Below are 13,913 nucleotides of genomic sequence, written 5' to 3'. Positions count from 1 at the left end.
TTCTGTATCCAGTAAATTATCCTTCATCAGCAAGAGAAAAAGGCAACATTCCTAGACAAAGAAGAATTGAAGGAATTTGTCACCAGTAGGCCTGCCTTGCAAGAAATGTTCAAAGAACTTCCTCAGAACAAAGGAAAATGATATAAGTCAGAAACTGGCATCTACACAAAGAAAGGAAGAGCATTTTGAAGCAATGAATTCAAATACAATAATTTATTTGTCTTTTTCTTGATTGATCTAACTGATAACTGTTCAAAACAATAGTAGCAATAATGGATTTGGATAAGCAGCTTATGGATAAGTGAAATGAATGACAGTAATGCTCTAACAGATGGGTGGAATGAATTGGGAATACTGTGTTATTAGGCACTTGTGTTAGCCATGAAACAGTACACTGTTCTTTGAAAGAGCACTTGGATGATTTTTAAATGTACATTGCAAACTCCAGGGCAACTCCTGAAAAAGAAGAAAGAAAAAATAAGAGTACAGTTGACATGCCAAGAGAGGAGGAAAAAACGGAATCACGTAAAATTCTTTTTCACAACCAGAGAAGACGGAAAAAGAGTGGAACACAAAAAAAAGAAACCAGGAAGAGAACAATGAATATAAAACAGTAACTAATATGGTAGACGTTAATCCAAGTATATCAACAAAAACCTTCCAAGTCAGTGGTCTAAATGCACCAATTAAGGGGCTGGCCCCGCGGCCGAGTGGTTAAGTCTGTGCGCTCCGCTGCAGGTGGCCCAGTGTTTCGTTGGTTCGAATCCTGGGCACAGACATGACACTGCTCATCAAACCACGCTGAGGCGGCGTCCCACATGCTACAGCTAGAAGGACCCACAACGAAGAATATACAACTATGTACTGGGGGGCTTTGGGGAGAAAAAGGGAAAAAATAAAATCTTTAAAAAATAAAAAATAAAAAAAATAAATGCACCAATTAAAAGAAAGACTGTCAGAGCGGATGAAAAAATAAGACTTAATTAGATGATGTGTACAAGATATCCACTTTAAATAAAAAGGCACAGATAGAATAAGAGAAACAGGATGGAGAAAGATATACCACGCTATCACTGATCAAAACAAAGCTGCAGTAGCTCAAACAATTTCAGACAAAGCAGACTTCAGACCAATGAAAATGATCAGGGATAAAGAGGGGTGTCACGTAACAAAACGGGGTCCATTCTCCAAAGACATAACAGTTTTTAAGCTGCACCTAGGAGAAGAGCACGAAAATAACTGAGGCAAAAAGTGAGAGCTGCAAGGAGAAGTAGATGAATCCGGTATTACAGTTGGAGATTTCAACACCCCTCTGTCAGAAACAGAGAGATGCAGCAGGCAGAAAATCAGGAAGGATAGAGTTGAAATAAACAGCACCATCAATCAACTTGATAGAATCGACACTTCTACAATTCTTCATCAAACGAGGGAAGAACACAGATTCTTCTCAAGCTCACATGGAACATTCTCTAGGGCAGGCACTATGCTGAGAAGGAATGAGAAGACAGAAGATACAGATTACTCATATGAGAAGTGAAAGAGGGACTGGCACTACTGATCCCATGGACATCAAATGGATAATCAAGGAATGTTAGGAACCAATCTGTGCCCTGAAGTTTGAAATGCATCCATTACTTGAAACACACAATCTACCAGAATTCCCACAAGGAGAAACAGATCATCTGAATAGGCTTATATCTACTACAGAAATTGAAACAACAAAAGAATCTTCCCAAACAGAAAGCACCAGGCCCAGATAAATTCACTGGTGAATTCTATCAAATATTTAAGGAAGAAATTAGGCCAGTTGTCTACCATCTCTTCCAGAAAATAGAAACAGAGGGAATACATCCTAACACATTCTATGAAGTCAACATTCTCCTAATACAAAAACCAGACAAAGATGTTACAAAAAGGAACACTCCAGGCCAATAAGTTTCACGAACATAGGTGCAAAAATCATCAACAAGATTTGACAGATTGAATCCAAGAAAGTATACAAAGAATTATACACCACAACCAAGTGAGATTGATTCCAGCTATGAAAAGGGGGTTCAACACTCAAAAATCAATTAATGTGATTCACCGTCCATCAGGAAAGAAACCTCTAGTTGGACCACTGTGGCCTGTACCCAGTGCATTTCTCCTCTCTGTTCCCACCCTGCCAGTGCTGCTCCTGTGATGGCCCCAAATGGGACATGGAAACCAGAACGACTGGTTAAAAAAAAAAATCCTCGTGAGTGGAATCTCTTGGAGCAGCTCAGTGCAGTCAGGGCCTATGACCGCCTTACCTGGGCTGAGCTTTCGGGCAAGGCGCTTCACCAGCCTGCGGCCCTCAGCCAGTCGTTCTTGAAAGCCCTGACCCTGGAAGTTGGTACTGTCATCGTGGGTGAGAAGGTTCCTGAGGTGCTGCTTGAGGAGCACAGAGACTTCTCTGCCTTTCTCTATCGTTTGCCGTAACTGGGCCAGCTCTCGAGCCTGATCTTGGATTAGGACATCGTATTTCCTAAGGTGGCACAGAAGAGACCGTTTAAACATGCAAAGAGTCGAACCATAGATGATAAGATTTTTCATGGAGATTTGTGTGAGAACATCCCCAAGGAGCTATTGTAGCAGAATTCTGGCACATGTATGGTGACCTGCTGCTGCCAGCCTGCTATCAGTTCCCCTCCATTAAACCCAGCATATGTGGGGCTAACACCAAAGCACTCTTTCCCCGCTTACTCCCTGGCTCCAGAATACTCTACCCACCATGGAGACAAAGCACCTGGGTTCCCTATCATCTCCTCCTCCCCCCTGCAAACAGTGTCCCAAGGCCAAATGCAGGCTGGTGGGAAAGTTCTGACCAGCAAGGCCACTGAGTCCCCCCACCATCTACAAGCAGCCACAATCCTCACACACCTTTAAAAACACTCACGTCCCCTCTTTCGGTGAGACGAGATGAAATGAGACAAATGTGAGGGCTCCCTCTCATCTCCTGGCTCATGTCACCCGAAATAACAACCCTCTCCTTGCCTTAAGCCTGGTGTTCCAGTTTTTATTGGGCCCCTCTTGTGTGGCGGGTAAAGAACCGATGTTTGTAGGTGGTAAAATTTGATGAGCCAACCAGAAGGCTCTTGCCCATGGGTCCATGGCCCCAGGCCAACTGGGATTTCCTGGGAAGCAGTCCTGCAGCCACCTCGGTCATTTGCCCTAGGGACTGCCCTCAGTACTTTCCATCTGCCTCGGAGCCACTGACCCTAGGCCCATTTTCTTATGGTGAGGAAACAGATTCTAGATTGGTTTGTTTGCTGCTTCTTCCTTCTGGGAAGTCGATGGACTCTGAAATAGAGTAAGTTGCCTCAGAGATGCCCATGAACTTCCTTCCCCTCTTTTGGGGACCCTCCGTTCACGGAAGTGCCAACTTGGGTCCTTTCCATTCACGGAGGGGCCGTCTGGGCGCGCATTTGGAGTGGGAACAGTTGTAGGACTTTCTACCCTCCATCTGGGAATTGGTTCACTGGTGTCTGGTATTTCTGTGTCTGGATCTGAGTGTCTCTCTGTCGCTGTGTATCGGAATGGGAAACATGCTGTCTGTCACCAAGCAGAGCCCATTGGGGTTAATTCTGAGTAGATGGTCTAATTATAGTTAGAAGCCAATGTCTGAAACGGGTGGTTTTCTTTTGTGACAGTGTTTGACCACAATATTCTTGAAACTCTGGAGAGAAGATGGCCAAACAATGGATCCTTAAGTTAGAAAACTTTTAGAGAGCTCTTTTCATAAAGAGCTGTTTTACTGGTACCTATGAAAGACCAAATTAAAAGGAAAATACAAGGACTAATCTCAAAAACATAATCAAATTTGGGGTCTCAGCTTCTTCTTGTGGTCTCACAGATGCAAATGGAAACATCAAGTTAACAAAGAGAAGTGAAGAAGGGAAGAGTGACAGAACTCACTCACTCCAACAGGATGGCAATCTTTAGTCATTAAAAAGAAAGAGCAGGGTGAATAGAACAGACGCAAATACAGTCAAAATGAAGCTTTGACTAAAACACTGCCTAAGGTTCGATGGGCTAAAGGGACCCCAGATTGGCCCCCAACATTCAAGAATATCAGACAAACTTGTTCTATTTCTTCCAGTTTGAAAAAAATTTTAAAAGTAGGCAGAAATCACAGTGAGAAACCTATCAACGCTTGTTTGGGGCAACAATTAGGCTGCTCAGGTTGGTACAAGTATAAAGATTAAAGTGTTTACCCTAATATTACATGAGGAGATTACGTCAACTTTGCCTGGATGCTTTTTTGGGGTTAAATATTATGCCTAGCTGAGAATGCATTCCCTACATAACACTGTAATACCAAAACTTGTGAGTGAAATTCTAATATAAGTTATAATTAGGGGTACAAGAGTTGAAAAAATAAAGATAAAGGTTTGTCCAAGTTGGTGTATGTAAATAGACCTTCTGTAAAACAATTACATCTGTTTTGCTGCATTGCATTACGGATTCTGTAGTGGGAATAAACATTATGTGTCGCTGGGGAACGTGTCCCTTGCCTGATATTGCAAGAGCTCATAAACCCACCCTTCAGGCTCTGCAAATCGAGCATACAGAGGAGCTCTCACTTCACAATGGCCAAAATGAGGCAGTTTCAGTTTACTCAAACAGATACATGCAATCGGAACAAGCCAGCTACAACAGGAAGCCTATTTTAATCTTTTGATGCTTCTAAAGAAAATAAGAAATATTTTACTGCCTCTTTAAGAGAAAAATGGTTAAATAATTGAACATGCCAGGGCAGAAGCCAAGCCTGATGCTGCTTTCTCTTCTCTCACTGAGATTTGCCACTTCAACTCCCCCAAAATGCCTGATCTGAAACTAAACAGCTGAAAATAGGCAAACTTTTGAGATAATTTGGAATTATAATGGCCACTCTGGGGAACCTCTGCTTCAGATGAGTCCACCTGAGGGGTCACCCTTCAAAGACAGGATTGAAAATCTCTTAGAACGGAACACAGTCTTTAATTAATATACAGAACCTCCTGAAAGACAAAGCTATTTAACAGGATCTAAAATGAACTTTGGGAAATCAAAGCCTGTTTAAGTGTGCTGGTTTGATTTAAAATAGACATGTTCTCAGAGTTATCGGCAGTGGATATAATGCAGACATACAGCCTGGGTTTACTCGTCAAATGAGCTCATGTTCTCTGTTACAAAATTTGTCAACAAGAGTAATAACTTAGAATAACAGCTGATTTTGTTTAATGTCTCATGAGGTTTTTGTGGACGATGTAAATATAACTCTTGAGAACGGGTAAACGAAATAGATGTAAGACTGTCACCATGCAAAGTTGTTCCAATATTGTGGACTACCGTCCCTGTGCTCTACATTCCAACCCCATGACTTACTTATTTTGTAACTGGAAGGTTGTACCTCTTAATCCCCTTCACCCATTTCACCCACCCCCAACCCCTCCTCCCTCTGGTAATCACCAGTTTATTTCCTGTGTCTATGAGTCTGTTTGTTTGGTTTGGTTTGTTTTCTAGATTCCGTATAGAGGTGGAGAAAAAGAAACCCTCCTAGACTGTTGTTGGGAATATAAATTGGTGCAGCCACTGTGGAAAACAGTCTGGAGGTTTCTCAAAACCTTTAGAAAGACAGCTTTTTTTCAGAGAAAGTCTGACAAACTGTAGTCAGTCAGGAGGTGATTGTGATTAAAGGTAAATGCGGTAGTGATTGCACCACATCCTGAATGTCCTAAATGCCACTGAATGGTTCACTCGAATTTAGTCAACTTTAGGTTCTGTGAATTTCACCTCAATAAATTTTATTTTAAAAAAAGACTCAGGGAACCTTTGAGTAATTGGAGTCCATAGTTTACCAATTATTGTTCTCTAATGGTGTTATGCAAAATTGGGATGCATGTGGCTGCCATGAAAATTTTGGCCATTCTCCTGGTCCAGAGTTGCTCCTTGCCCCCTTCAGAGATGCCTACAACTTCCCACCACACGTCCAGCACAGAGCCCCACTTGCTTGAGCTTCTCCGCTAACGTTGACTTCTCTGTGGGCTTCTCCTCCTGGAACTGCAGCTTCTCCCCCAGCACCGATTCAATGATGTCTTTGCACGCTCCAGACTCTGAGGAAAGACAGAGAGGCAGGCCTCAGTGTAAAGCTGGCCATGCTGCTGTGTTCACTGCCTGCAAGGGAGGAGGCAGGCTCCATCTTCTTCTCTCAGAGGCAGATAGAACCCCAGCACCAGGCTCTCCACTGAGATTTCCACCTTCTATTTCTCAGCCTCCCAAATACACAGCATTTGGTCACTCCTCATTTGAGAGCTGAGCAAAGAGAAGCTCCAAGGCAGAGAAAGTGACCAGACAAGATTAGCTGACATTTTTCAAGCTCAGAATTCACATGCCCTGAGACTGACCCCGAGTCCTGGGCCACTTTACCAAGACTTGCAGCCTCTTGAGTAAAACACTAAGCAGCGGCATGAAGTAGTGATCCCTGTGTGCTTGGGAAGGCCCCTGGGCCTACTGATTGTTGGGTCCTCTGAGCTCAGAATTTCAAGGACAAGTACCTTCACGATGAAATATAAATGTATATGAATGCAATTCTGAAAAATACAAGGCATAACCATCAGTCCCTGAAGGAAATAGGCAGAGGCTGTTGAAGAAGTTGTTTTCAATTCCAAGTAGTACAAGAAAGAACTAATAAATAGTGTTTCCGGTGTGTCAAGAACTGTTCTGGTAACTTTACAGAAATAACTCATGTGATTCATTGCAACCGCTCAAACAAGTAGGCACTATGACAGCGCCATACTAACGGAGGAGGAAACCATGAGGCTCAGAAAAAGCCGCAGCTTGGATCTGAGCCCAGGAAGAGTAGCTCAGTCTTCACCAATGCACTGTGTTACCTCACCACAAGATCTTGGGTGACATCTTTCTTCTTCATCATCTTCAAAATTTGTTTCCTACAGTTATGTTATGCCTATAAAAAAAGCTGTAAGGAAAACTTAGTCCTTTCTCAAAACCTCATCTCTTCACTTTCTTAAATAGCAGGTTTCAATGTTTACTTTTCTCTGCGTCAGTCATTTTAAGTTAACCACTCCCACGATGGTTTATTGGAAAATAACACCCATCCAGACTCAGAGTCGTCAAGATCCCTTCTAATCACTCTGTTTTGCACGAGGCCCTGTTCTCACGATCCCTTCTGTCACCACAGCCCCCTCTTACAGAACAAGTGATTGAGCTTCCAATTGCGAGGCTGACTGTGGGAGGGAAGGGCCTGCCCCAGACACTGGTTTGAGTTTTTACTGGGGCTGGTGGCCACCCCCACTTAGCGTCATTCTCACTTGGGCCATGTCTCACAGCCCAGACCCTCAAGGTCACCCAGACCTGCTGGCAGTCCTGCATCACCAAAGGTTCACCAGCTCAGAGAGACACAGAAGAGGGGGTACGGATTCTCTCATTTCCCCAGAGACACCCTCTACCTCACCCCAAGAGGCAAAGTGGCTTCCTTGGCCTCAGAAAGAAAAGCCTGTGCTCAGGAAGCACGGCTTCCCGCTCAGCAGGGTCGTCTCTGTCTGGATGGCGTCACTCATGGATACCACAGTGTCAGCGAGGAGCACACTCATCTTCAGGCTCCTGTAAAGCAGGGAACATCACCTGCTTCCCCCGGTGTGTACCATCACCCCATCTCCCCAGTGTAAGGAGCACAGAGCTTTGCCAGTGGGACCTCAGAGAAGCCTGAACTGATGGAGCTCATTAGTCCCGGACACTTAGGCCAGAGTGCTGCAGGATCTCATTCCGTACACGGAGGATGCTGGGAGAAACAGGTTAGCCTGCTCCAGAGGGAAACACGCAGTGCTGTGCCTGCACCAGGAATCAGTCACTGGCATTTTACCTAATCCCACCCTACACCTCACTGCCAATCTGGAAAAGTCCCTCAACTCTTTGGGCCTCGGTTTGTCCATGCTCAGCAAACTGAGGGTAAAATACCCACTTGTACCTTCCCTGGACCGTGGTCAGAATGAAGTTTGTTTTGCCTCAGGGAACAGAAGAAAAGGTCTGGAGAGTGTTTAGTTTCTTAGGGGAACACGGTGGTCACTCATCCCTCTGCTGACCATGACCCTGTAGGACTTACTGTATTTCTGCAGCTCGTTGGCCAGGATGTAAGCAGTGGACTCAGAGACAAGGAACTTCTGTTTGAGGTCTCGAAAGTCCTGTTTGCTTTGTTCCAGTTGGGACTGAAGCTCCTGGTTGATTTCCAGGAGGGTCATTTCGGCCCCCGGATCAGACACAGGGCCAAGAGAAACTGCCATGGTGACGTGGGGCAGAAGAGGTAGGGCAGGGACTGGGGAGAAGAGACCCAAACACAGAATGGGTTAAAAACAAGTGAAAGCAAATAGGTTCAATGAGGACTGAGGGGTGAGGAGTCAGGAATTCTTAACTTACTGTTGGCAACAACGTGATCAACACCCCACGGCACTTGAGAGTCTGTAACCCCCAAAACAAGGTTCAAGACGCCAGAGCTCAGAGCCAAAGGCACTGCCTCTAGCCCACACTCCAACACGAGTGACGGAGGGAGGAGCCAGCGCGCCAGGTAACGGTCTGGAGTTGCAATAACAGAACTGGAAGGTGGGGGGGGGTGTCATGGAATCTTAGGAGCCCCTGCCTTCCAGTTGCCTAGGCCGCGAGGATACACAAGGCCCCCTGGTCTCTTCTGAAAGTCACCACCGATGGGGCCACCCTCAGCAGCCACTCTCAAGAGGTGTCTACCCTTGTGCTGATAGTACCCAAATATTTCTTTCCAAGACATATCTAAGCGGAACAGTTTCTCAGTGTTCGTTCTTGTATGTTTACAAAAACATCAAGGCAGAAATAGTTTCCCAACAAGTTTTATTTTCTTAAGGGCTGTCATGAAGTCACCCAACCTTCTCCTTAACTTCAAACAGAGCTTAAGGTTTTTCCACAAGTGAAAGATGTTAAATTTTTCGACTCTCATGATGATGTTCTTCTACCGTTTTTTCTATATCCATTAAAAAGTGTAGGACAACAGCAGAGTATCGTATAAAGGAATGAACAACTCATTTAAAAAAATGTGTTCTGTCCTGAAACTCTAAATATTCCGTTTGCTGTATCCTTGTGTCACGTTGGCAGCTTCTCCATCACTGGGGCAGCAAGTTAAGTCAAGTTGAACACGCCTGCCTCCCGAAGTCCTCTATTTCTCGGTTGCTTTTTGGATGTTGTTCATCAAAATGTTGTTCACATGTTTGATGAGGATGCTTTTAACGTCACTAAACAACATATGTCATATTTCTCACTCGCGGATCTCATTCAAGTACCACAAGAGCTCTTTCTGAGTTGTCAGAATGATTAAAATAGTTCAGGTATACTTCCCGGAATACATGTCGTGCTCATTCTTTTGGAAAGATTTCTAAACGTGACGCTACTTTTTACGTTCCCTCAGTTCCCCTACATATTGAACAGACAGGGATCCAGGGCAGTTTTCATGGAACGTTGCTCGATAGATCTCTTTGACTTGTCCTCATGCCCTGAAAAACGATGCCCTGAACCCTCTCCTGACCTTCTCAGCATCCGATGCCAACTGGGTCTTGTGAGCCTGAGACTTGGCAGGCCCGCTGTGGCATCGGCCTCTTCAGGTTAGCTGCTGGACTTGCCTGAGTTAAGGCTGCAACTGGTGTGAGCACGTGCGGCCCAGCGTTCCCGTCACAGTGCAGGATGGAGGTGTAGATCAGCCACTTTTGGAAGCTCATCTGCTCCCCGTCCCACGCCGTCCTCCACCTATGCTGTGGAATGATAGCGGCGTGAGAGCCACCAAAGGCTTTAAAGAAATCTATTTTCTGGTGTTTGTGGGACCTGACATTCGGTAGGAAAAAGAAAAAATTGTCAAATTCCTTCACTTTAAAACTGACGAAACGGAAGGCTCGCAAAAGTTACATGACATACTTGAAGTCACGGGGAGGAGCGTTTTGCAGTGCTAATTATAGTAATCATAATAACAGTAATAGTTTGTTCAGCATTATTGTGCCAGGCATTTTGCTAAGAAGCGCTGTCTACATAGAACGGCATCTTATTTTCATCATAATCGTTTCAGGTAATGTTACTGTCCATAAGCAAAAAGTAAAAAACTTGAAGAAGGGGACGTTCAGTAATTTACTTGGCCAAATTAAAAATGGAAAAAAATACGACAAACGCTTCTTTTTTATAAGAGCAAGTGAGTGATTGCTTTGCGTTCTGGAACAGTAGGAGAAACCTATTTGTCTTTATCCTGCATTTGTCCCGTTTACTGTGCTCTTTGTCTCTCTCTGTGACCTGGCTTCGCTTCTAGAGCGCTCCCTTGTCCTACTAACCCAGCTGCATGCACGTCCAATAGCAGAAGTGCCGGCTGGGCTCTTCCAGAGTCTCCCTGAAATGCTTATGGTGTCAGGACGTCAGGCACAGTCTGGAGGCGAGAGCGACCCAGATCTGAGAATGGGTAGCTGCTTTCCCACCTCATTAGTCGGCATGATGTCAAACGACAGGAAAGATGACCTCCCTGTAACTCAGGTCAGGAGTCATGTCTCAGTGCCTGTGATCTATTGGGCTGAACTGTCCTGAACTTGCTAATGTTCTGGTTTCTTGTTGAGTGGCTAGAATATTTATAAGGCTTTCTCATTGAAACTTCTCTGTTGAAATTTGCATTAATCCCGATATGATTAAATTTGGTAAGGTAAAAGGCTTGTGGAAGACTGGTCCCTTCCATGAGCAAAAGAGAGTAAATTTAACTTCCATTCAAAGCAAGGCGGGACTTGAAATGAGGGCTTTCACTATTTCAAGGTGGACCGTGGGGTACCTCAGGCGTATGTCCCCAAGGGCTTGTGTCTGTGCCATAAACTGGATGAGGTTAAAACGGGGTCAGCCGTGCGAGGTCCCTTTCCATTCTAGGGTCCTCCAACAGTTCCTCCTCTGCTTTAGAGAACAGATTGGAAATGTCCTTGTGGCTCTGCTCTGTCCTACTTTTGTCTTTTGGGTAAAACTTACACAGCTCAGTGTTTCCCGCCCCGGGGGGGGGCAATCCTTAGAAGAGTCATCTGGGAGGGTTGGTACCAATCAAGTTCACAGTCCTCACTCGTAGCGATTCTGATTCAATGGGCGGAGGTGGGGCATGGAATGGATTTGCTGAAGTCGCTCAGATGCGAAACAGGTTGAGGGCCCACTGCTGTCATCGACCTTCCTCACAGTTTGGGGATGATTATTTCAGATACATTATTAATTCTAACCTTCACCATCGACTTGTGAGGAAAGCATTACATTTCCCTGGTTTGCGGATGAAGAAACCAAGGCACAGAGAGGGTGTGTAACTGGCCCAAGGTCTCCTGGCTGTAAGGGCTGAAGCCAGGGGTCAGGTAGTCCCCCTCTGTCCCCAAATCTTCTTCCCACATTTTCCAGTTCATTCTCGGGTCATGTCTTCCCTAGGAGGTACTTTCTTCGCCTATACCTCATTGCTACCAAAATTTTCCCGAGTTTAATTTTTTCATCCAATATATTGTTCACAAAAGGCTAACAGCATCATATTCTGGCCACTGGTTATTAATTTGAGACACATTGTTTCACGAAAATACAGGGCATGAGACTGTGCAAAGTCACATTGCTGCCTTATTATCATCATCAGGGCATAATTCATAAACAGTAAAATTCAGCATTTTGTGTACAAGTCAGTGACTTTCAGTCTATTTGGAAGGTGGTGAAACTATCACCACTACCTAATCTCTGGATGTTTTCATTACCTCCAAAATGAAACGCCATACCTATTGGCAGTTACTGCCTATTCTCCCATTCTCCCAGCCCTTGGCAACCACTTCTCTACCTGCTCTCCCTATGGACTTGCCGAATGTGGACAATTCTTCTAAAACGAACTATACAACATGTGGTCTTTTGTGTCTGGCTTCTTAGCATACTGTTCTCAAGGTTGCCCCATGGTTTGGCATGTATCAGTACTTTTACTATTTTCATGCCTTAATACAATTTCATTTATGGCTATGCTACATATTGTTCATTCATCAGTTGATGGCTATTTGGATTGTTTTTACTTTGGGCTGCTATGCATAATGCTGCTATGAATGTTCATGTGCGAGTTTGTTTGTGACCACATGTGTTCAATTCTCTTGGATGTATACCTAGGAGTGGAATTGCTATGTCTACATCAGCTCTATATTTAACTTTGAGGAAGTGACAAACTGTTTGCCAAAGCAATTGTGCCATTTTACGTTCCCACGAGCAATGCACGAGGATTCCAGTTTCTCCACATCCTCCTCAACACTTGCTATTCCTGTCTTTTAATACATCATAGTAGCGGTTGTGAAGTGGTATCTCATTGTGGGTTTGATTTCCATTGTCTTAATGACTAACGATGTTGAGCGTCCTTTCATGTTCTTATTGACCATTTGTGCATTTTATATGGAGAACTGCCTATTCAAATGCTTTTTCCATTCATAGATTATTTGTCTTTTTACTGTTGCATTGTAAGTGTCCGTTAAATATTCTGGGCACTACACACTTACTGGATACATGTTTTGCAGCTGTCTTCGCTGATTCTGTGGGTTGTCTTTTCACTTCCTTGTTAGCATCCTTTGAAGCACAGAAAATTTTAATTTTGGTGAAGTCCAGTCGATCTACTTATTCATTGATTGTTTTTGCTTTAGCCATCAGATCTCAGCAATCATTACCTAATCAAAGGTCACAAAGATCTAAACCTCTGTTCTTTTCAACACACTGCTTTGAATTAGAGCTTTCCTGGGTTAGTATAGGGGGACATTTTTGAATTTTGATTCCTATAAATTGATATACATTTATATCCTTCTTGATTGATATTCACAGGCCTGCCCACCACTCCGATGGAGCATCCATGTACTAGAACAGCGATCTGGGGGGCCGGCCCAGTGGCGTAGCAGTTAAGTTCGCATGTTCCGCTTCTCGGTGGCCTGAGGTTCGCCGCTTCGGATCCCGGGTGCAGACATGGTACTCCTTGGCAAAAGCCATGCTGTGGTAGGCATCCCACGTATAAAGTAGAGGAAGATGGGCATGGATGTCAGCTCAGGGCCAGTGTTCTTCAGGAAAAAGAGGAGGATAGGCAGCAGTTAGCTCAGGGCTAATCTTCCTCAACAAAAAAAAAGAACAGAGATCTGGGAAATGGTATTTATTGACATCCTGGCATTGATTCAGGAGAGAGTTCTGATTATGTGCTTCAGCGTCTCCTTGGCCTCTCCTAGTTTCAAAAATTGTTCAATATCTTTAGAGTGGAGCAACTGATTGTTTTTCTGAGAAACCCTTGGGAGCCCTGATTGTTCTGGAGCTAGAGTGGACGCCCTCAGTCCCCTCCAGACGGGGAAGACTGCAGGGGCTGGGCTTAGGCAAGACTTTCCTCTCTGGTCTCTGATGGAAACGAGCCGCACTTCAGGGTTTGGGGATGGCTGTTCAAAAGGCTCTTGTTCCTCTCCAATTCTTTTTACTGCATCCACGACTTCTTTCCAGAAATGGTGGAAAAGTGTTTTTAAAGAACAACTAATGTGCTCTCTGCCCATAGTTTTCTGGCTACAGATTTACGGTGAGTAAAGGAGGACTCAAAGTCACGTATGTTCTTAGGGCCTATTATTGTTCGGGTGTTCGTGTTTAATCCTATGAACTAGCCTGTTAGTCAGGTTTTTCATTCTTCCTCTCCCCGAAGCCCCCCCAGTACACAGTTGTATAACATAGCTGTATGTTCTAGTTGCAGGTCCTTCTAGCTATGCTATTAGTCAGGTTTTATCCTCTTCTGAGAAAACCCAGAAAGACGACATAGTTTCCCAAGATCACACATTGAGTGAGCAGAGGACTGAGCACTAGAAACCATTTCTCTTTGGCCTTTGAAGTCAGCCTCGTACCATGATGTCAAA

General features: G+C 44.3%; 1 protein-coding gene across 1 annotated transcript; it reads right to left on the bottom strand.

The window, feature by feature from the left end:
- Positions 1 to 3,655: 3,655 nt before the first annotated feature.
- On the bottom strand, positions 3,656 to 12,880 carry LOC138915174 (putative neuroblastoma breakpoint family member 5). The gene is made up of 2 exons (XM_070219902.1): positions 8,123 to 12,880; positions 3,656 to 6,116 (listed from the first exon to the last, which is right to left on the bottom strand). The coding sequence occupies exons 1-2, from the start codon at positions 8,298 to 8,300 to the stop codon at positions 5,962 to 5,964; spliced, it is 333 nt and encodes a 110-aa protein (XP_070076003.1). The 5' UTR covers positions 8,301 to 12,880; the 3' UTR covers positions 3,656 to 5,961.
- Positions 12,881 to 13,913: the final 1,033 nt, after the last annotated feature.

The sequence above is a fragment of the Equus caballus genome, chromosome 8 (genome assembly GCF_041296265.1).
Source record: "Equus caballus isolate H_3958 breed thoroughbred chromosome 8, TB-T2T, whole genome shotgun sequence".
Classification (NCBI taxonomy): domain Eukaryota; kingdom Metazoa; phylum Chordata; class Mammalia; order Perissodactyla; family Equidae; genus Equus; species Equus caballus.
The sequence above is the reverse complement of the archived record's forward strand: the minus strand, read 5'-3'. Positions and strand labels throughout refer to the sequence as shown.